We start from the raw sequence: 24,752 nt of genomic DNA, 5'->3' as shown, positions 1-24,752 counted from the left end.
ACAGTAAGGGTGGCCAGATAAACCCTAAAATACAAATTAACAGAGTCTTCTATGCACCTGATGGCTGGATTATTCCAAAATCTGGAGAACAAGGTTGAAAACACCTTATCTCCCATCTCATTTGATGCTACACTTCAGGAGTGGATAAGAGCAATTCTGGAGTTCTGAGACTCAGAAACAAACAAGCAAGTCCTCCTCTTCCCTCTGCTCCACCCTGCACAAAGACAGACATAGAAAGGAAACATTCATTTTGTGATGTCAGTGTTTATTTACATGACAGAAGGTTTACACAAGTTGAAAAGTTGTTTCAACAGGAACCCAACAATTGGTGCTTTTGCCTGTCTTCAAAAAAGGGATGGCTTTAAGATTTGATGATGCAGCTTCAGAACACTTTGACGATCACTTGGGAAAAAAGTGCCAGGAATCAACTAAAACAAAAAAAATACACACATCAAGAATGACATTAGTACTATACAACTAGCCAGACACAAACACTTGAAAAAGCAACATTCCGCCCTTTCAGCTATATCCCCTCCTGTAACAATACTGGTGAGCTCTATCACCAGCCTATGTAAACCACAGCCTCAAAATAGTATCTGTTCACTTTAACAGTTTGGCTGAAACAATCCTGCAACAAGTTACAATGCTGATGTGACCATCCCTGGAAAACATCAAAGATCAGGCAGATTATGTTCAGTTGTCTGTCAGAGGCCTGAGATGTAATAGTTCAGTAAATAAATGCTATTTATTGGCATGCCATATAAGGCTAAATGGAATGCAACTTGCTTTCCCATGACATGGACTACACAGATGTTACTTTGCAAACAATCTGGAACTCGACTCATGACTAAGTTTCTCTTAGTTTTTCTGTAACTCCCTCCATCTCAAAAAGCACGTATGTCTTCTCTATAGTTCCTGCCAGTAAAAAAAAAGTCTTTTTTTTAAAGTAGTTAACAAAAATGAAAATGTAGGATGCATTCTTCTTTCTTGACGAAAAACACATGTTCCGTTAACATGAAAAACTGTCATAATGAAAGACAGAATTTTGTCTTTAGAACTTACACTTAAAAATTAAGTATGGTTATGTCACTTTTAGGAGAAGGGGCTGTTTATTTGATTAGGTAGCTACTGTGAGGAACGACAAAAACTAAGGCAAAGCAACCTTTCTCCTTGAAAAAGGATAAAGGTCATGCATTTGCCTTCCATGATCAGTGACAAAAAAATTCAGCCTTCTTATCTTTTTATGTGGATTACACTTTTCAAAAGCAATCTTCTCCCACAAACCATCCATGAATTTCTCCCCATGTTCTATTTAACAGTGGACAGGAATTACAGTCTGACAGAACAGAACTATTATCATTCTCATATGCACAAACCCACATTTTTTCAACATGACAGTTTTTATGTCAATTTTTAAAGCAAACAAAGAAATCACATGGCATTTGGGGAAAAATGTACCTTCTGGAGAAGCAGAATCTCCATTCACAGGCACTGGTGCCTAAAAAATAGAAGAAAAAAAACAAAAACCAAAGCAACATATCAGCGTTTAGTTTAAGTTTCACAGGTAGCGCCAAAACTCAAAGCCATTCTACTGCTTAAGTCAAGAGATATTAATACAAACAGAACTTTCTCTTGCCCCCACAGGGCAATGCTCTACCTTACAGAATTTCCCTTTTTTTTTTTCCCTGTAACTACTGTACGAATTTCTTGGTTGCACATAAATGACAAAACACACATAGTGAGTAATAGATCAACATCTTACCTAATGTAAAGGGGATTTTCCTACTGTATTGTCTTTGAGAGTTATAGAATTTGCTGTTTATATATGAGTAAAAAATGCCTTTCCAACTACATTACATTTTCCAGTATGAAGGTACACGTGAATATAAACACACACGCACACAATTTACATTACATATATGCAAACATTTTTAAATTAATGTGTAATTAAACTCTTTTACAACCACATTTTGACAGAGTAGGATTCAATTCTGTGGAAAATGACAAATCATTTTAAAAAACAGGTCCAGGACTGTAAGTCCAGGTCTATTTCAAAGCTGGATACACCACTATTCAATCACAGTATTACATCACCTCCCTGTCCTCCATGTGACTTAGCATAGCTTCTAGGAGGATTTGTTCCATGATCTTTCCCAGGCACAGAGGCGAGGCTGACAGGTTAGTAGTTCCCCGGGTCCTCCTTCCAACCCTTCTTAAAAGTAGGTGCAATGTTTCCTTTTTCCAGTCACCAAGGACTTCACCTGACTCCCATGACTTTTCAAATATCATGGAGACTGGCTTGGCAACTACATCAGCCAATTCCCTCAGGACTAAGGCATGCATCTCATCAGATCCCGTAGGCTTATGTATGTTCAGGTTCCTCAGGCAGTAACAAACCTGACCTTCTCTTACAGCGGGACTTTGCTCCCTTGGTCCCTGCCTCGAGGTCCATCCACTTGAGAGGTGTGGGAAGAAAGGTTGCCAGTGAAGACTGAGTTAAAAAAGTTCTTGAGTGCCTCAGCCTTCTCCTCAACTGCTGTTACCTGTTTGCCAGTTGTGTTCATCAGGGTGGGGTACATTTTCTTTGACCCTCCTTTTCTGGCTGACATACCTATAGAAGTCCTTATTACTCTTTGTGTCCCTTGCCAAGTTCAACTCCAACCATGCCTTCGCATTCCCGACCCCATCCCTATATAACCAGGCAATGTCCCTACACTCTTCCCAGGATACTTGTCCCTGCTTCCAGTTTCTGTGTATTTCCTTCTTGCCCTTTATTTTGACCAGCAGGTCTTGAATCATCCATGTGGGTCTCTTGCCATCCTTTCCTGATTTCTTAGATGTGGGGATGGAGAGCTCTTGTGCTTTATGTAAAGCGTCTTCCAGGCCTTAACACCAGAATCTCCCCTCTCTTTCCAGTAAAACCAAAGCTTTATCTCATAAGGCAGGGAGAACCAGTGGTCACCATGTATAAGGAGGTGCCTCCCACTTCTGGGATAATTACTCAGAAAGTTTGATATAAGGACTCAACACCTTCCCACCAGGAACAAATCAAACCCATATCCCACCAAACGAGGAATCTCTTTACTACACAACCCTTTCATTTGGAACACTGTTTAAAAAAACCAGCCAAGTAAATAATATAATTTAACAAAACAAAACAAACCCACAAAAACAAAAAACCCAGAGCAAAAACCCCACCTATTTTTTGTTTCACAAATGGCCACTGAACAGAAAATTCTGCTTCTACGAAGTCCCAAATGGAAATGTTCTCACAGAAAACATGCAGGGAGAAAGGCAGTTAACAGACTTTCTTGCTTAGATCTGAATTATTTGAAACACATTAGTTACAGATTCAAAATTTTTTTTTAAATTTTTAAATTATCAGGAAAAGCCAAGTATTTTCCCCTGTAAGACACAGTTCTGCATTTTATCAAAAGAGACCTCATCTAGCAAAGCCTTCCTAGTCCACTTTCCAGTATTATAGGGGAAGAATTATGTGATAAGTCTGAGAAACACTGCTCTGCTAACTATATATAGATTGTCTTGGAGATTTTCCAACTTGCAAAGTCCTCAGCAGCTTCTTCACAGAGCAAGTGAGCAAGCAGTTCTCAGGATTAATGTTAAACAAAGGTTTGGCTGTCCTGGTCACGTTTTACAGATGGCAGCACTTAAAAGCCTGAAATAAACAGTACATCTTAGCACTAACACATTCAGCTACGAAGCTTTATTCCTCCTGGGTTTAGTTTTCAACATACACTAACACTGGAGCTAAGAAAGAGATGGAACAATTTTCAGAGGCTAGAGAACACTAGAAATACTCACTACCTAGTGTTAAAACTCAACTGGGTTTGTAGTTGCAGGGGGCTGGTGTAAATTTTGGCTGGTTCAAATGTTCAGTGTGTGTTCCCATATGCACAGATTATCTTCTATCTCTTTAGGATTGACTGGACATGAACTTCACCAACTGTAGAATCATTCCCAGTTTGCCACCAATACATATGACAGTACACATGCCTATCATCTAGAAACTAACTCAGTGGGAGTGAAAATTCCCCAAGACAGACAAGCTGTTCTGGTCCCGTATCTATAAAATAATGAAAGGTCAAATAATAAGCACAATAAATCCTACTGAAATCAACAGGACTATCTTGGCAACTACCCCGTCAAAAATCTATGTGAAATTCTGATTAGTGCACAATTTGGTAAGGATTTGTTTGTTTTCCATTTGGTTCTTATAGTTCTCTTGCTCACCATAAAAATTGGTTCATAACAATACTGAGTGTTGCTTTTTGGGTGGTTCTGTTTTGTTTTTAAGAATTCAATATACCTGATTTAAGGCAATTATCACCCACTCAAAAATTCCGTAATTGGAGCCTGACCCAAGAAACAGAATTGTAGGGAATCAGCTCTCACTGCACAAGTAGCTCAGAAATTTTGCAGTAGCTGAAATGTTTCTCACTTTACTTGCATACAAAATCTCTACCTTAGCTTTCATTCTTCTGTTTTTATCCAGAAGTTAATAGATAGACGTAAGTTAGAAGAAAATGTATCTGGTTTTAGTTAAAAAAAAAAAAAAAACAACAAAAAAACACAAACAAAAAACTCCCAGACACAGGCAGCTTTCATTTAAAATTACCACAGCCATTAAAATTCTGCAGCCAACACTCATGTACTTTCACTTCAGTTTGAAAGAGATGAATGCCTGACAATCAAAGTGGGCAGTGTAGCGTACTAGACAAAAAGATACTTTTTTGAAATGTGCAAGTCAACCTCCCTGCTTATATTTAGAGTTTGACTGTCCACCCATCATAATTCAAGAGCATTTTACTTTTTTTAGTTGTCAGAGATTGGAAATTGCATGCAGTATGAACAGTGTTTAAAAGAGCATTGAATCTTTTCCCTGTCTGAAAAGTACCAAGAGACAGTACCCTGCAAAGACACAATTAAAATATTTAGACTGAACTTAAACAGAATGATGGAAAGGAGTATGTGATGACAACTTCACAAGAAGTTTAACTTAAAACCAGTATAACTTAAAAAAGAAAAATAAATAAACGTGAGGCACAAAAAAGCCAAGAAGTGGTAATATTTGATAAGAAGGCAAGCACTCATAATAAAAAGAGACATTAAAGTTTGATACAAGGTACCAATTTTATGAACTGGTTTTACTAACCTCCTCCTCAAAAAAACCAGGAAAAATTTTGATCTATTATTAAGAGTCAAAATAATGGATAATGCCAATTTACACAGATAATTATTTACCTTACATGCTTCAAAGTACAAACAGCACAGAACACATAAGGGAATATTCCTTTGCAGGTTTGTCACATTCCAAATACATTTGAACTTGAAATTTAAGTTGCATTTAAACACTCACTAAAAGTTATTGTAAATTTGGAAGTATAGAGGAGGTAAATATTTGGTTATAGCTGTGACTGACATGTCTAAAAACATATTTGAATTCCAAAATTAGTTTTTCTTTCATTTAAAACTTAAAGTCCCATTAATCAACATTCACATGTGCAACCATAAAGGTACTTTTAAGAAAGCGCTGAAAGCAAGAGACCTGAATAGGAAACAGGTTTGGCACTTCTTTATGACTTGAACCAACTCTTCTTTGCAACTGACAGTCTTATTTGTTTGTGACAGAACACCACCCAGGACAACACATTCTTAATAGAAATGCTGTTGGAATGTTAACTGCGCAGACATTGGATGGCGTCTCCTTTGACACCTGAACTTGCATAATTACTGTGACTACTGGGGCAAAACACTGGCTGCCCAGGCAGCCATGCACACGTGCAAAATACCCGCCATGCTCATGTGGTCATGAGCACAGGCTCAATCATGGCATATGTTTAAAAAAAAAAAAAAAAAAAAAGGCAATACTTGGGGGTACTTTTCCCCATGTAATTTCTGGTAACTTTGCTTAACTTCTGGCATCCAAACTAGCATATTTTAAAATGGAGAGAATTTGCATTGGCACATGAAAGCATCAGACCTGCAGGACATTTTTCTTGCCTGAACATGAAACCTGCATGTTTTAATTTTATGTTAATTTTCAGAATATGACAGGCATTCTTTAAGAAACATTCAAAAAAGCATCCCCCTCTTACAGCAATACATTTAATTATGCAAGTAGACAAACAAAGGATCCCTTTAGTGATTAGGGACTACAGTCAGCTAGTCAATGAGTTCTAACACTGGGTGGTAACTCATGGCAACAGGGGAGACATAGAAGACAGCAGGCTAGATACAAATAGCAGTCCATCTTGCTATTCAGGATCAGAAGAAACAGCACTGCAGAAGGAGGGGAAGAAAAAAAACAAAACAAAAAACCCCTTACCAGAACAGTAATGAACCTGCCAGAAAGCACAATTAGACCACTGCAATGAAAGGTTTATATTATAATGTACATTTCCCCCACAACCTTTGTGGTCTTACTTTTATTTTATGCCTTAATTTTTTGTTTAAGGACCATTTCAGTTTAGCTGCTTTATTTCAGTTCTGGAGCTCTGCATCTTCTTTTCATATTAATCACTTTATAAAAAAAAAAAAAGGTGGAAAAAAGTAAATATTATCCTTACCGACTGCACAATCAACCGGGCATCCTCCTCACTGCAACAAAATGGGCTGCCACTCACCAGAACATTTGTGCTGGAAAATAAAATTAAAAACATGTTTTATCAATCAGTGGAAAAGAGCCACACACAATTAAGTACCTATGGGGAAAAAAAAAAAAAACCCACCTTCACATACAGAGCTCAGAAATATGTACCTGCAAGAAATGAGGAAGTCAAAAACACGAAGTAACCAGTAATGCTGGAAGGAAACAGGGGTGTGGAGGGGTGTTCTTTGTTTCTTTGGGTTTGAGGGGGTTTTTAGGCGATATGTTCTATATGAACACAAGCAGTGCTCACACTTGGTGCTTCTGGCAGCTAACTTGGGCACAGTTCAGAGGACCACAGTTAAGAAACTAAATCCCCCCAAAAAGTCAGCAGAGAGGGAGTTGAGCACCACCTAGATGGCTAGCACAGATGGTGTGAATATTCTCCTGTCTCTTGTGCCTTGAAAGATGGCCAGATTCTGTGGCAGGCCACCCTTGGTTTGCAGGAACCTGCCCGCAGTGTCTAACAAGAAGGGAAAAACGTCAAAATTCTGCTCCTACCTAAAGCAGCAGATACCTGTACTGCTTCCACAGAGCAGACAAACTCTGGGACCAAATAGTTGGCAGAAACGTTTCCCTATGAATATATATCCTTTCACACCAAAAGTGAGTTTAGTCATGAGTTTTTAAAATCCTACACAGTAAATGGCAAGAAGTTCAATTCCTCAAAGCAAGACTGCAACTTTATTTTTGAATTTCGTGAACGTGAAGCTCAAAGTGCCTCTGAAATGATCCAAGACCAAAATTTGAATATTATCCTACATATTCTTTCCATGCTAAAGCAGAACTCCCAACCTGTCTAACTGCTAAGGTGTTCAAATGGCTCCAAGAGAGAAAGTCACATTTCCTAATGAAGTAGAAGACAAGAGCGACTATCTGAGCACAGCTTCCCCATAGCCTTTGCCCTCTGCTTTAGCTAATGGCAATCTAGAGCCCTTGGAAAGCACCAGGCAAAGATACCTGCCTGCTCTTCGAGGCCTCTGTGCCAGAAGTGCCAATGCAAACCAGTCCAGAGAGCTTAATGAAGTCCATTTTAATTTACATCAGGCCAAAGGCTAGTAAAGAACAGTAATTTGGTTCTCTCATTTCAGAGAGCAACTACAAAATATGAAATGCTAAGCTGCAAAAGAATTTTGCAACACAGCAATGCAGCACTGAAGGATGGAATGAACAGTGACAAGAGGTTTTGCACGGTATACCAAGATTCTCCCCAAACCATCCCAAACACACACTCTGGGGCCACTTCTTGAAAGTTGAAGTAATCTATCTCACTTCTATATAATCAATATATTTTTGGAACCACATACCAGTAAATCATTGTCATACAATGTGCAGTTAGTCAATCATAGTCTATTATCAATTAATTATCAATCAAAACCATGAGTATTCCTGTCACCTCAGAGTAAGTAAGTAAATAAATAAATAAATCTGAGAAGTTCATGCATAGCTGCCACATGTTGAATACCACCAGTACCAGCACAATACACAGAGGAAAAGATGCGACTGGATACATACCACTTAATAGTGCCTCCATCAGCTTTTTTATGAAGCAAAGCTTTCCAGTATTCATGGGTGGATTTAATAATTTCAACAGCAAAATCCTAGTTTACATCAAGGAAAAGTTTTATGAATTAAAATGTTATTAAGCAGAAAAAAGCCACAGAACTAGTTTATTAAAACATACTGTTTCATGTGCTATTTTAAGGGGCCTCCTTCAAGGTCTCATTAAATTTCTGGAAAATAAAACACCCTTTTTATGAAAAGAAACAAACTTCACTATCTGTCAAATACACTGGCAACACATTCAGGACTTTCCCTCAGCCTGCAGCCAGAAAACATGAAGGCTGAAGGAAAAAAATTACATCAGCACTAGATGCTAAGCAGACACCTACAGCTGTAGAAAACTGTACCAGGTCCTAAGTGGGACAAAGTGTGTGAGGTATGACTCCTCCGTTACACGTGCACATCAGGGTAAGAGTTAAGGTTTCCCCTCTAGTGGCAAAATTTGCATTTACTTCATTAATTGCCTAATCATATACTTAAGCATTTGCAACAATGTAACATGTCAGCTGCTTAACAGTTTTTGTTTGTTTAAAACCAAAGTAATATTGGGGGGTGGGGTGGGGATTAAAATGCTTCAAAAAAATAAAGTAAAATAAGCCCTCAGCGTCCAGATGACGATATCTAGACTGGCTTGCAAAAAGCTGCCAACAGAACATTCACATTTCCTAACAAGGAGTGACCTGGCAAAATGCCACTGGAACATTGTGAACTTCACCAGAGCTGCTGGAGCACAGCCACGGCTGCCTCGCCACATCCTGGGTCTCTAGAAATGCTTGAGAATTATTCAAGTGCTCCAAACCAGCTATCTTGGGGCATTCAGTGCCTCAAGCCTGAACTCCAATGGCCTGACAGGGATATACCACTAAACTGTCGCTACAGAGCAACACTCTGCTTTACAGAGGATGAAAATCTCCAAGAGCAGTTCCTGGGAGAACAGGGGAATGATCAGGTTATCAAGCCTTACAGCTCTACATTTGATTGATTTAAAAGACAGTTTTAGTGCAGAGGGGAGTCAGGGCATCTCTTTAACCAGACAAAACATGCACAGTTGCCTGTGCTGCTTAGAAGGCATTTTATAACTTTGATAGCACACTGCAAGGCTGAACTAGCTGACACATGGACATCACTCATTAGGAACCTGTGATTCTTTGCCAAAAATAGTCTACAGAGAGCGTGCAATGCATGATTTGCAAAGCTCTCTTACTCAAATCATACCCAATTTCCTCTGGTAAAATCCAGGTATTTTCTTCAGCAAGGTCTATTCCCAGGTCTACTCTCCTTTCAAACACTGGCCATTTTTACTGTAGGTAGTTTAAAATGCCATTCATTTTTTTCTAAAAAAAGGGAAAAATATTTTTTCGGCCTTCAAGCCAAACACAGTTCAAATGTTTTTACATAGAATTACCAGGAAAAAGTATACCTTGAGCAAACACCAAATATGAAAAAATCTGCAACCCACTGTCTGTCATACTGCTTAGCCTTTAAAAAAAGAAGGAAAATTTATCAACCAGGACTGAAAAAATACCTGAAAAGGCAATCCATTAATTTCTCTGACAAGGAGAATGAAAATGCTGTGAAAAGAACCCTACAAACACACAGATGCATGTGCAAGTCTCGTCAGGATTAGGACTGAATGTTTTTTTGCAGACTTCCTTTAATAACCTATGCATTCTCCCTGAATAAAATGGAAGGCAGCAAACATTATTTATTCCTAGCCTAACAAATTGTATTCAAAGATCCCTCGTATAAGAATTTTTATTGTTAAACGTCCTCCTTTACAGTTTCAAATATTCTGGATATACTAAAAGAGGCCACAGACAGAACAATGTATCTTTAATTTTGGATTATCTTCACCTTGTCTTTAAATTCTCCATTAAAAGCGAACTGATTTTCCGGTTTACCATCAGGGACTTTATAGAATCGGAACCAGTCAACCGTAGCCTCAAGGTAACCTGGTTTGTGCCTCTTGACATCATCAATATCTGTAGGGTTTTTTTTAAAAAAAAAAAAAAAAAAAAAAAAAAGAGACTGGTCATTTTACTCACAGTTTTTGTAACATTCATTTTTTAAAGTCTCATAAAGGATCTGCAAGCAATCTGATTTCACTGAGCACTTCCAAAGTCATTGGGGAACTCCACTTTATTACATTAGCTGCCCACAGTTGATATCTTATGATTTCACAACCACACTAAACAGGTAAAACAGTTGCCTCCTGCCCTTCTTTAATTAAGACCCAAAGGGACAATGAATAAAAGGACCATACCTGTAACAGGAGAGGAAGAAAATTCCCTATTTACAGGCTTTCCTCTCAGTAGGTACCTCTTGCAATACTTAGATTATTCAGTGAGGTAATTTTTTCCCCCAGCAACTGCAGGGACTACAGGCATTTTTTGATAATGAAAGAATAGCTAGTAAAAACAATTTCAACACATGGATTTTTAAACCAGCACCTCAAAACAAAATACAGGCTTGACTTCTCAAAGTTATATTAAAGGCATCCCTTTGCTCACATTACTTCCAAATTCAGTCCATTAGATACAAGACAGACACGTGCCAGGAGCACTAAGCACTAACTCTACTGATAACCCCACAATATCTGTATACTCACAGTGATAAGCCAATTCTACCTTTACCTCTATAATCCTACCGTGCAAAGATGGAACAGGACACAAAGAGGAACACATGCCATTTGCAGGACACCCTTGGGAGGCAGAGATGAGCACTGCCACAGTGGGTACAGAGAGATTAAACAGTCACACAGTAATTCCGCTTGAGGGCTATACTGCTATAGCAAAGATGCGGTTCATGATCTTAAACGTTTACTTCTGCTATGCATATCAAATTTTACCAGGTTGTCCTGCGAGACTACCATCACTCCTGTCACTTGCAATGAGTTGGTCCTATCAGCCCCTTGGCAAATTAACTCTCTGGCAACATGTTTATATGGAAAAGCCTTCAATGCAATTCTGATTGATTTTGATACAATAAAGGATTTTGTCCTTTCCAGAAGCCAAGTACTTCTGGTAGCTGGTGTAATCCTTCTCTTTCCATCTATATCCCTCCTACAGTCACTTCTGATGGAAATGGGAGTTGACTTTTTATTGCTGTGCTTTGCACACAGTCTTCCAGCTATTTCATAACCTCAGTCTGCCCAGGCCACCTTCCATGGTGTTATTCTCCTTCTCTAGTGTTCTGCAAGTCACTTGCTCATTTCTGCCTTCCTGATTGCCTCTTGCTCTCTCTCCATACTGCTTGGCTACTTCATTCTCTTCTCCCACAGGTACACCTCACTCACTGACATCTCCTGTTTGGCAGTGATTCCTGATGGATACTCTTCTGTCTATCCAGTCCTATAAAAACAGATCTTCAGAGTTGCTTAGTCCACAGAATTGACACCTAGTCATGTGCTTTCCATCTTTAAGTGCCAAATGTCATTTTAAAATCTAGTCTGTGAACCTGAACATTCAAGTGTTTCTAAAGAGAACAGTAGGAGAAGAGAAAAAGGGCTGTGCTACAGACCATGCAATTCTCTGTAGACCACCAAGAGAGATGACATGTCGACTGAACTGTGAGACCAAACCTATGTGAGAAGATATGCTGAGTGTCCATAGGCATCTGATAGATGCCACTCCCAAATTCCAATGGATCACACACTACCCAAAGAATAAAACATAAAACTTTGAAGAACCCTATGTAAATTTTTGCTTCTGCATGCACTTAATAGGGCTATGTGTTTATGGACTTGGAGTAAAACACATTTTGAATTTGGCTGCTGGCCATCTGCCTGCAGAAGATTAGGGAGTTTCATTGGCAGAATCCCAGAAAAAAGCAAGGGCACATAGGGCTGTGCTAGAGGCAGGTCTTCTAGCTGGAATACATGTTTAAGAGTACAAGAAGCCTTTCCCTGGGGTGGGTGAGACCAACCAAGAAGGAATGATTTATAAAAGGGTGGGGTCTTGGTGGGAGGCAGGATGCTTCATTTGGGCACTAATAAAACTGCAGCACCAATTCAATCAGTATCAGGGCCCCAGCGTATCATCCTGTTCTCTACAAACAAGGGAACATCCCTCCTCCCATCTTGAGCCTTTGTCATCTCCTCTTCTTGTGAGGTTTGAACTCACAATTTCTAATACTTGGTTTTTGAAGACACAGTATCTCCTCAAGTCTGTAAAGCAAACCAGGCTGCTGCAGCAATTTTCTTGGCTCCCAGCAGTGGATGAACTCTAGATCTCCATCTTCAGACACTACTTAAATTCAAGCATACTTTCTCAGACTGCTGCTCCTTTTTTCTGGTTCCTGTTCCAGCAAAATTCTCTCCTAACTCTGCTTTTCCATTCCTCCTACTTGATTATTTGCCTCCCATTCCTATAAAAGCTGTTTACCAAAAGTGCTTTACTGTCTACTGACACTTGGGCCCTTCTCCACCTGTTGCTCCTTATTTATAGGCTTTGTTTGTATTTCTTTAAAGGACTCAAATATTAGAATAGGCTTTGGGGCAGGCTTTCATTACCTCCTTAAGATAGGAATGACCATCTTCATGGATAGAATCATCTCTCTGAATTCCACACTCCCTCTACTGGAAAATACCTTGCCTAGGTAAAATGACTACACAGAATCAGACTACAGCATTATATGGCCCCTAAAGTACTGGCTGCTGTATACTCTGGTTTTGAGGACTTAAGAAGGGGAAGAGTGGTTGCTTTTATTTCCTTGGTTCCTTGCAAGTTACACTCCTTCATCCCCATGCTTCACTTCACTATTTTTTGTTATGAAAGACAGCTACTAGGCACCAAATGAAGCTTAAATGGTTGAAGAAAACAAACAAACAAACAACAACATCTCTATTATAATAGGAGTCGGTGGCAAGCAGCAGGAAAAAGTGCATGGTGCAACAAAAAAAAAAAAAGGGAAAGAAAAAAGATCCTGTTGCTGTGGAGTCAGCACATAGCACAAAATGTAAGGAAAACAGCAGCTCTCGCATCACTCAACAACTACCTCTTCAGTTCATTAAAAGGTGCCACAGGAAAGCTTGAAAGACAGCTTGTCCTTCACTTTGAAATCCAAACAGCATCTTTGGGATATCAGGGCGAGAAGGAGAAAAGTATACTCAGAAAACAGAGAAGTAAGCAAGGAAGGTAAAAGAAAAGATCACAGTACAGTGATTTACTGCACTAATATCTATAAAAGCTAGCTGCATATTCTAATTTAAAAAAAAAAAACAAAACCCAACTTACATGTCCTTTCTGCAGCAGCTACTGTTAGACACTTTTTTCTGACCCTGAGTGCTCACCTTCCCTTAGAGCCATGTACTCACACTGGTGTCAAAAGGGGCCAAGCAAGTACAGGAGTAGCAAGCATGTACCAGGCCTAATGTGGTTTCATCTCTGCAAGCAAGCCCTGCTCGGAGTGACAGAGCAGAAAGGTCAGGCTCCTGCAGGTACATTATCACCACGTACCCACTGGTGGCAATTTCCTTATACTGCCTACATACAACCATAGGTCCCATTTTTCTGGGCACCAAAGTTAAGCACCAAGGATTAAAAAGAGATGGCTAATCACATTAAGGGTTGCAGTTTAGTCTCAATAAGGAAAATCTCTAGAGGTTGGCACAAACAATTGCTGTTAGCTCTCTGTCAAGTGAGAAAGCCAATGCAAACGCAGATCCCCATTCTATCTGGCTTTACAAAAGAGAGCAACAAAAGCATTTGTACAAAACTACCATTTTTAGTACAACAGATGCTCCTTCTTGCAAGCAAAGCTAAAACAACATGCTTGCAGCAAGCCTTCTAAACAAGGTCTGTGGGAAGAGAGGACATATGTTTTTAATAACATCTTATAAACATTTACAGGAAGCAGCAGCTACATTCCATATAAAGGCATTTGGTGTATTTTGTGCAGCATGGTGTGAGGGGGTAGGAGGGGAGCCTCAGTACAGATAATTAATTTCTTTACATTGAATGCTTACACAAATCCACAACAAAAGTTTTCAGGGCCTCTGCTGCTTCTCTGCGTATAAATACACTCACATGCAAGGGTCTATAACAATATATGGTACAAAGTATGCGATATGCTTTGTTTTTACCATTTAGGGTTTGATCACTTAACTCAAAAAGCCAATCTTGAGTCGCATATTGGAAAAGAAGCATGGCAACATAGCACAGTTAACTGTACCAGTGCCAGCGAAGGGTAGCGCAACAAAGCCGGTAGACATCACCAACTGCTGTTGAATACATCCAGGCATCTTTCCATGAGCCAGAGCAAAAAACAGCTGCTAAGATTCCAGGCTGGTAAATCACCTCCAAAATGCCATCCAGCATACATGATTTGTCCCATTTGCTCAGGGAAGGTAAGATGACTTTTTGAAAGTCAGACTTCTCATAACCTGCTTCAAACACACTTCCTGCTTCAACTGCCAGTGATTTTCAAAACCTCTTGTCCAACATGAAGATGCCATATACATTTAGACCAAATTATGGCACAAAAATATCACTCATCATTTCTGAGCCCAACCTTGTAAAGCACATCAGATATGTGAATTCCAATATAATAAATTCAATCCAAATTATGAGATAAGCAGTTAAGCAGCCTTTCCACTGCAAGTATTTGCTGCTTCTCCTGGCTAGTATTTTTACAAAAAACAAGCAAACAACAACAACAAAAAAAGCAGACAGGCCTATTACACCTCCAAGATTTAGTGTTTCAGTGTGTGGGGAGCTTTTAGGCCCTTTCCCAGACTTGCTTGGTCTGAAGTTGCTTTGCTAGTCCACTAATGGCCATCTGCCTAGCAACTGCCCAAGCAGAAAGACAACACAGTGGTTTTCAGGTACCCCCAGACAGATCTTATTGAAATAAGATTAATCTTAAGATGTCCAGTTTTAGTGTAAAAGAAACTCACATACGAACACCTGACATATCATGACACATCATCTGACATACAGCTTGGATTTGGAATGAGATTGTCCCCTTGCCCACCAGTATGAAGTGCTATAATTTCAAACAGACTACCTCCAAAAATCAGTCCAAAAAGACACTAAGCCCCTGCTATTTCCATTAATGACACAGTTCCCAGTTGAATAGCTGCTAAGCATTCCTTATCATTCCTGGGTATTGTCACTATAAACTAGAGTTTCTCATTGCTCTGTGTGAAAGAGAGTGTTCTAGGCAGGGTTTCCAATTTAAACCAGTATTTATCAATAAATGCCTGCAGGACACAGTACAGTGGAGTGCTATGAATAAACAATGAGAACTGCTCAGAAGTTAGGACTGCTTAGTTTTAAGTTCTGTGAAGTCTCAGAAAAATCAATTGCACTTATGAGAACGATCACAATCCCAGAAGGAGAATATACAGAGTACCTGGGGTGTGCTTAAAGCAGCAAGAGGAGTTAACACACTGCACAGGCTCAGGATGGGGTTTGCAAGTAATCACCACTCTGGTGTCTCGGAATTATCTTTTCCAAATGTTCACTGGGGGCTGTGCACATACTGAGCTGAAAGCAAATGTGATGATTCTCAGTCCAATTTGGAATATTTAGCAAATGAAACAAAAAAGGACTGGACAGACTTAGAAGGCAACACTTAGCCTTATCTTTTCCTAGGATGCCACCACCGTAACACAGCAGCATGTCAATTATTGAGGGAGATACCGGTTTTATCTGTAGCTGCTATCCCTTTATGCTGGAATAATTAACAACTTTGGGAAGGGGGAAAAACAAATATAAAAGGACATATTGTACTGCCTACTCCAACAGATTTGTTTGTTTTTTGAGACTGAAGGATTGCTGTTCAACACTGCAAGCTAGTCATGTTTTGTGAAAGCAGATGGGGGCTTCCCCCCCCCTTTTACTTTCCTTTTGTAAATTCTGGACTGCAACTCCAATCCCAAAGGGAAATCATATTAAACTGGATAAATATTTCTGCACTTCTCTGAACCTCAGAAGGACAGTTCCTTTCTTGAGGTTTTGCACCTATTCTCTGATAAGAAAGGATGCATGCAGAAATCAACTACAGGTGATGGTTTGCCCCTGCCCCCCCTTTTAAAGGCTAAAACTCTTACTCCCCTCCCAAACGAACTAAAGCTGTAACACAGCTGACAAATCAGTCATTACCTGAAAAAACAAAACAGAGGGCTTTCAAATAGAGCTACTTAACCCAATAGCATAAATTGTCCCAGTTTTGCCCCTACTTAGTAGACTCCTTTTACATTCTCTCACCCACTTTTCTGATTAAACTCTCTCAGAAATTGATAAGGAAAAAAGGTAAGAGTTAAACAGAACAGTGTAGAGAAATAAAAGTGCTAATTACTTGTCTTTTAACTACTGACACTTACATCACATTTCACTACACGTTATAGAGAGGTTTAAATTGATACTAACGTTTAACAACAAACTATTACTTACTATTTCCTTAAGCTGAACTTCTTAATCTCTAACTGTCAAAGTAGTTAGTGTCATAAACACTACGTAGTAATTCATCTGCCCAATGATTTTAATCAGCATCAACCCAAGAGTTTCCTTTTCCTCATCTCCTCTTCTCCCCTTCTTTCCCCACAAGCCAAGTATTCTCCACGTGAAAGCAACCTGCAAGAAAACTGAGAATGAAGGGCCAGTCCAGTGATATACTTACTTTACATTCAGAAACCAGGAAAAAGCCTCAATGGCCAAGAAACAGAATTCCTTAAAAAGCTACTGGATAGCCCTGTTCCTACAGAAAGGCCACTCTCTGCGTTGGTGCTCCCTACCAACAAAGGGCAGGCTCTGATCATACATACTCGATGGCATATATGGTTTTTGATCTCATAACAATCACTAACTTCTAGACAAACCTCCTCAATTCTCACGATTCCCAGCAACACTGCATTTGAGGAAGTGAACCTTCATTTATCCAGAGAAAAGCTGCACTTTACCTGTGCTGTAAAAACCTAACTTCCTGCAGTTTTAATACATCTGTATCATCATCTTATTGAACAGTCTGCAAGCAGAATTACACCTTGTGCTATTCACATAGACACACTGTAGTACTTGAATTCCATTTGGATACGAGAAGCATGGTCACAAGGAGGACAAGTCTGGACAGGATATTTCCCCCTGCACAGCTAGTCATCATCAAGGCTGAAAGTAGGGTGAGCAGCATTAGCAGTTTCCTTTACAAGTTTTCAAGCTAAAAGGTGAAACCTAATCATTCATACTAGGCAACAAACCCTGGAAGTAACCCAGTTACAAGTGACTGAACACTGGAAACGTACAGCCCTTTTCAGAATGCAACACAATGCCTGCAAATATAAAAGGAACAAACACATTCAACAAGGAAAATAGCAGCATGCTACATAATCCGAGTGGGTAAATATGCACTATTACACAGCAGATAAGCCTGTAATTTTAAGAGGTCACTTTCTAAGGCAGTTGTGTTTCAGAAGTCAAGAGACTTTCTGCATGACAGCTCCTCTTGAAAATCCAAGTGAACCTTTCCAAAAGCTTAGTGTGAAAGCAAATATGCCCTTCTTAAAGGAAGCACCTGACTTAAACAACAACAACAACAACAACAACAACAACAAAAAGTCTTGCCTTTCTGCTGTCTGCCTCTTCTTGTCCTGGGTGGCCTAAACTCAGGTACCATTCTACTGTGCAAGCTGCTGACAAAACTTGCATTAAGAAAGATAAAAATACTTGCCATGGATTTTCTGAGCTTCTGGGTCATCCACACTGATAGCAATTATCTTCCAATCTGTCTCTCCTTCATCAACAAGAGCTAAAACACCCAAGACCTTCACCTGAACAATCTCACCAGAAGAACGAATCTGAAACAGAACATAACCTTACAAAGATTTGGAAAACACTACAGAGAATTTCTCTTTTCCCTTACAAACAAAATAGTTTTACTACATTTTTGACCAGCAGCTAACAGAATTGCAAGATAAACTGTAAATGCAGTACACATCTATTTAACATTATTAGCCTTTCTCCCACCATTGCTATTCTTCAATCCTCAATTCTCCAGTCAGTATTTACTTAAGTAGACAACAAGCTAGAAAATTTTTCCTTTTCTACCCTACTTCCCCCACACCTTCTTGATCTTCACCCCAAACTGCAAGTCAAAGTATCTCATCTTTTAACTCTTTCCTGCATCTTAACACTCTGCTTTCTCAACTCTTGGTCTTTATCTGTGTCTTTCTGTTCCTTCCTCTAGACTCCAGTATACACATATAAACACACACCCCTGCCCCAGAAATATCAGCGCAACCATTTTTTTCATTTTCTTGGGAACCTTGTCCCTATCAGCTAACGTTCCCTTTACAACTCTTTCTAGATCCCTTGAAATTCAGCTTTAGGTTCCTTTCCTCAAATAAAACCACCTTCACCGAGGTCACCAATTAAATTTCCCCTTACCAAAAATATCCCAAGAGACCCCTCTTTCAAACTCATCCATTTCATAACCCCATCTTTGATACCACAGAGGACTGCTCCATTCTTTGCTGCCTCCAGATATGTAGAATTTTCCTTCAGTGAGCCAAACCCTTCCCCTATACCTACTAACGGTGTTTGCTGCACCTCTTTTTCATCCATCCACTCTGTATCTCATAACCCTGCAATAGGTTCCTGTCTTCTCCTCTACAGGAGAGGGATCTACTTCTGTTTGAACCTATGAGGAAAGTCAAACCTACCTACTTTGTGGGTCTGACCTTGTAATTTTATATGCATGACAATGCCATACCTCCTTATCTTTCAGAAACCTTTTCCTAGCTCCACTACTGCTAACAGGGGGGAAAAGAAAGAAATCTTTTCTTTCCCTAAAAATCTTAACCCCCTCCTCCTTCACCCACAACTCACTGTCCAGCCACAGAACTTCAGCGTGGTGTTCTCTTATCTTCCCTTTTATCCAGTACAGAGACTTTAGCAAATTCTGCTTTTTTTTCTCCTTCTTAAAAAACACCATTTCTTTACCTAGTCCCTCCTCAGATCCTCTACTCCTACTTTTGTCATCTCCTGAGACTATTACCATGTTTTCTTGTTTTCCATCTGCCCTTCCCTTCCAATAGTTGTTACCAAATTATTAAATTAACCCTAATAAATTAAATTAACACTGATGAAGACAAACCTTTGAACCTATTTCACAAACATCAATAGGGTCATTATCCCCACAACATCCTGTAATGTTATCTGTATGGTTTGGATCTTCCCAGGTCTGTCAAACAAAAGAGAATTATCAGTTACCAGCTGATCTGCAATTACAATTCATCTAACCACTAAATTACTAGGGTTAATAAAAACACCAATAAAAACATCAGCTTTCTGAGAACAGGCTTGCTTAATGGGAAAAGAAAAAACAAACAAACAGCCACTGGACTGACGTTGAGTGACTCATTCTCATAGTTAGGACAAGTAACACGAGGATTACTGAGAACACAGTAACAAAATATTAACTGCATCTGTGACTCAGATACACTTTATCAAATTGCAGTGATTAAGGCATCAGAGGACCCTGAATATGTATTTTTCTGGTTACTAGTAGTTGTGGGATTAAGCTAGGACATCCTACAATTACATTCCTATTATACTTTTTAAATACCATGGCACTAACCTAAGTTGCTTTCAAAAACATTTAGGCTTTGAGCTAACCAAGCTCCTAGGTATTGGTTTGTCTGCACTCAATTAGCTTTTTAAAGTTTTTAGATCTAGGTATGAAATACTTCTGAGTATTTTGAGATGCGTACATTCCCAAGAACTGCCAACAGTTTTAAGACCAAAGAAGCTTCTCCGGGAGGCAAGTTCAAATCCCTGCTCTGAGCTCTGTACAAACAAGGAATCATAGCCAAGTTGTAGTAATTTAATTACTAGACCAGTACTTGTTTTGTCTCTTACTGGCTAGTAATGAGTAACTCATTCTAAAGTTGAGAAGTTTTTCTGGTAAGAATTTTGAGTCCAATGAAGTTTTGTTGAAAAAGTGTTACAAAACTTTTTTTCCAAGGACCTATACTGTTAGCTCCTGCTGTCCATGGTCAAACTTCCACCTCAAACTTGTTCTTGAGACAAGCAAATGGTCAGGTGTTTAGGTAGCAGAATCACTACCAAAAAAATTGCTGAAGTGGCATGAAGGAAAGATTTCAACTTAAAATTTGTTTTTCCAATACTCTTCTGAAGTGCTTTTTATTTCAGGCTGCATTATACCAGTATTATTCTCCTGCACAGCTGCACCCCTCCACCTGTAGGTTAGAAGGAAAGCTCACTAGGAATGGTATTGTCCTCTGGACAGCACAGCAACTCCTGCAATAATGGTAGTCCTACTGTCATTTTTTTTTCCTCTGTTCCACAGTATAAAACAGCAGCCACAAATATGTATCTAAGCCATATACTAGCGTTGAACTTCTGGCAACTGCTAATCCTGATGAAAAATCCTCTTGTGATAATGGACACACTGAATGGATTTTGTTTATTACAGCTGCTAGCAGGAATCTGGAGTATCATCTAGTCTTCAAACAATTGGAGGTGTAATGATCCAACTGGTATTTTAAAGTTATTACAGAAAATAAAAATGACAATTATCTCCAGCCCGCTCTGACTCACAAGGTAGCGAGGCAAGCTGAACACTTCTCCTGGGGAAAGTATCATCACTCCAAAATAATGCACTTTGTGCAGGAAAATATTCAAATGTTTAATTTTGGCTTTGTACTAAGGCACACACAAATTTCAAAACATTAAATGGAATTGCGGGTTCCCAACTATACCTGCTTGGAAACCTCATCTACTGAGACTGCTAACTGGATAAGAACTTCATTGCTATACTCCAGCACCTGCCTGGTATCTCCTCTTCAGGGATCAAATACCTAAGCAGATTTCCGGGAGTAAACTTTCATTGCTTATGCAGTTAAGTGTAAAGAAAAAAAAAAAATTCCTCTTTTCTAGCTCCATCATGTTTTTCAGTACTAATGTAAGTCCAACATGTTATTCATAGAAATGAAAAGTTTAAAACTTTTACAAGGAGCAATACTGTTAGCTCCTGCTGTCCATGGTCAAACCTCCTCCAAATGAAAAGTTTAAAACTTTTCATTACACTGAGAATTTCAGCCATTAGTTGGGGTTTTTCAAGGCTCGAAGTTTTGAATGTGTCATGATCAGTAAAGTCTCACAGTTCAGAGAAAAGTTAACTAAGGCAGTTGAGGTTTAATCTAAAAAAGAGCAGCCCTTGTGTTCCTCTTTGTTAAAGATATTAAGAAATCCCAATTAAAATTTATGCTGCAATACATTAAAATCTTAAATTAGTTTTTTAAGAAATGCCTTGTTTAAGCAGAAAAGGGCTACTTGACAAAGTATTCTTTAATGGCAGGCCATGACAGTTTAATTCTGTCACTGCAGTACAGAGATGGAGACTAAAGATTCAAGATTTCTTGACCATTTAACTCCTTCCTGAAACACAGCACATATTTACACCCACACCCAAATTCTGATCAAAATTTATGGACACTATAAAGCTCAACATAAAAAAAATCCTAATTTACAAATGCATCAAAGAGAAACATCCCTCTTGCAACTGATTTGCATTCAGGCAGTACCCAAGATTTACAAGGCAATTTACACAGAAGACAGAAAACTTTCACCATTATAACAAAAATGTTACCTGTGGGAGGGCACCATAATTCCATATATAACCCTTGTGAGGAAAGATATTTGCCACATATCGAAGCTTGCCTTTCTTTATATCTTGTTTAATGGGATTCAACGGCTCCTCAGTGGCAATCTCGGCAGATCATGAAAGACACAGAGAGAGAGAGAGAATGGTAAAATGGAAAGCAATTCATTCTGTACCCAACCAGTTAGAAAGATCCATCTGGGAGCATGTGCTTGTGGTTTGAGAAGTATTAAAATTATGATGGCCTCACTCTAAATCTCAAGGGTCATGTTCAAAAAGCAGCTTATTAAGGTTTTAAATAATGTTGTGGAGTATGCAAAAAAAAATTAATCTAGAAGAGAAAGTCATAAATTTATAAAGGAGACTGTCATGGTCAAACATAAATACTGAAAGGAACTTAAGTTAGAAGCTCTTGCACTTTATAATACAAGTTCAACAGACATGCAAATGGTGGCACAAGTTCTTCTGACAACAGGGGCTTTGACAGCAACAGGGGAAATGTTTCACCTTCTCACCCTCTGTTCATTGCTCTCCTATTGCATACATCCCTTCTCTCCATCACCCCTCAGCATACAAATGCTTTTTAGTAGGCACAAGTTCTGCATAGTCATCAAATGCCAATTTACCGCAGATTTAGAACAAATTAAGCTAGCATAGAAGGCATTCTTATTCTGAAAGAAGCACTCATAGAAGGACTGAACTAATTAAAGCTGAATAGTTTATTATTGTCATCATCCTCCCCAAAACCTCAAATACAAACTCACTGCCATATGAGTTACCTACCACGCATCAACTCATTCACTGTCACCATCCTTTTGACACTCTACACCACAATCCAATCCATGTTAGCTTGGCTCTTGGCTTACACACATTCACCTGTATGGCATCACATTTGTTACAGGCTCAAGTGGTTACACTGGCTCAGGCAGTACATAGTTTGTATGCATAAGCACACAGCCCTTAGTCCATTCTCATTTTATAACGTTCGTGTAATTTACCTAAAGCACCACCACCAAAGCCATCCCAAAGGAATTCCACCTTTTTGAACCACACCAAACTATCTATAGCATGCACTGATTCCACAAGTAAAATCTCCCCAAGAGCTGAGATCAAGGTTCACACATTTCTGGTTTCACACTTGGTTCTACCTGCTTCTGGTCATAACTTAACAGTGAAGACCTCGAATATGCCAACTGAGACTTTGACAGAAGTGGAGCTCAACAATGCTTTTTCTTGATGTAAACGACAAAGAGGAGTAACTGACAACAGCAGACAAAAGTCTCATGAAAAGCACCTTCAGTAAAATCAAGGGAAGAACAACAGAAGTACAACAAACTGATGAGCAGGAGATCTGGCACTGGCGATGTAACAGTGGGAAACATTCATCCTAAGGCAAGGTTTAATTTCATACAGTCTCCATTCCATGCGAGGGAATCTCAGCACAGAGATGCAGACAAGACCTGGTATGAGCACCTTACCACAATCTGGACTGAAGGACTGCCAGGACACAATGGCAAGGCAAGACAACTGCCTTAACGATTAACGCGGGAAATTTCAAATACATTAAGAGTTCAGATTAGAGAACTACATCTGGTCTCCTCTATCAAGCCAGAAAAAGTCTAAACCCACCAATTTCTGAACCTAACAGGACAGCAAAGTTTTATACCCTTGACATAATGTGCAAAGAAGAGGGAGGGAGAGCAACCTGAGCTTTACACAAAAAGTTCAAATAGCATTGTCAAAGGGAAACTCTGCAAAAGAGAACTCAGCTTCCACAATAAATCATCATCTTAAAATACAAGGTAAATATCCAAGGTAATCCTGCTTACAACTGTGGTGGTAAACACCGTTCAAGTGATTTTCCAGCATCAGGGAAAGGAGAAAACAGAATTCTGAAATAACAGGCTGAGAAGGTTCTTTGGTGTTATTTTAAATAATCAAAATTGTTAACAGCTCAACCACCAACATCTCTAAAAGCATCCAGGAAGCATACCTAAAAATGTTCAGGAAGACAGGACATATCCTGGTGAGATCTGTTGTTTCACAAACACTACAGATGAAGCATTACTCAGCTTCTATATTGTAACTGCAGAGGAACAACCCACTAGGCTCTACTTTTAAAATGTCTCCCTACAGTAGTAGATACTTTCAATCAGTGAGGTACCCAAGTATTTTTTTTTGTCACAAGGAAAAGCTTTTTCATTTGCAGCTCCATTTGTCAGGATCTGGCCTAGCATACTATAGAGCAGAAATGAAAGGAATTAAATCCTCTGAGTGAAATGCTCTATGAGCAAGCAGGAGTAAGACTAAATATTGGACAATGTCCTGCAAGCCATTACTCTAGGACGCTATTGCAGGTATCCTGCACTCTGCAGTCAGAGGACTGTCAAGATGCAGTACTCACCCATAGAAGGGAAACAAAATTAGAACTTCAACACTTTTTATAATCACAAGGAAAGTGTCTGAACATGCAACTTCAAATTAATTTTTTAACAGAGAAAATTTTATGTGTAAAGAGTAATCCACACTCTGATTAAACTCTGACTATTGGAAGACACTGCACTGTCATAACTTTCATAAATAGCTATATAATCAAGGTATTTTTCTTAATTACCTCCATTTTTGCATTTGTCCAACGAGGCACTTCTACAATCATATTAAACAGGACCTAAAACAAAAAACAATGGCAGAACTGAAAATAAAATTCACTTTATTAGTATTTTACAATAAGACAAATTCTATTCTCTGTATTCAGCAGCAACATTTATCACATCTCTCTGTTCCAGCTGCTTTTATGTTATGTACAATTTGTTTAGTTCCACACAATGATATTCAACCTCCTTGGTTCATCCTTTCCACACCCCACCTCTTTGAGAATACAAACAGCTACAAGTAGTGGAAA

General features: G+C 39.1%; 1 protein-coding gene across 3 annotated transcripts in view; it reads right to left on the bottom strand.

Moving 5' to 3' along the window:
• Window positions 1-244: 244 nt before the first annotated feature.
• Window positions 245-24,752, bottom strand: part of PPA2 (inorganic pyrophosphatase 2) — a 36,714-nt gene continuing 12,206 nt past the window's right edge. Inside the window, exons 4-13 of one of the 3 annotated variants that reach the window (XR_007507762.1) lie at window positions 24,465-24,518; window positions 21,839-21,958; window positions 19,322-19,408; window positions 17,897-18,023; window positions 10,085-10,212; window positions 8,183-8,268; window positions 6,750-6,778; window positions 6,588-6,657; window positions 1,459-1,498; window positions 245-428 (exon numbers count right to left, since the gene is read on the bottom strand). Coding sequence is in view for 1 of the 3 variants with exons in the window: in XM_049814796.1 (XP_049670753.1) it covers window positions 400-428; window positions 1,459-1,498; window positions 6,588-6,657; window positions 8,183-8,268; window positions 10,085-10,212; window positions 17,897-18,023; window positions 19,322-19,408; window positions 21,839-21,958; window positions 24,465-24,518 (741 nt within the window). In the remaining 2 variants the exon portion in view is untranslated. Of the gene's footprint in view, window positions 429-1,458; window positions 1,499-6,587; window positions 6,658-6,749; window positions 6,779-8,182; window positions 8,269-9,445; window positions 9,565-10,084; window positions 10,213-17,896; window positions 18,024-19,321; window positions 19,409-21,838; window positions 21,959-24,464; window positions 24,519-24,752 lie in introns of those variants that run through there. The other 2 variants (XM_049814796.1, XR_007507763.1) reach the window with 2 other exon arrangements.

This window comes from Accipiter gentilis, chromosome 12, assembly GCF_929443795.1.
Source record: "Accipiter gentilis chromosome 12, bAccGen1.1, whole genome shotgun sequence".
Taxonomy (NCBI): domain Eukaryota; kingdom Metazoa; phylum Chordata; class Aves; order Accipitriformes; family Accipitridae; genus Astur; species Astur gentilis.
The sequence above is the reverse complement of the archived record's forward strand: the minus strand, read 5'-3'. Positions and strand labels throughout refer to the sequence as shown.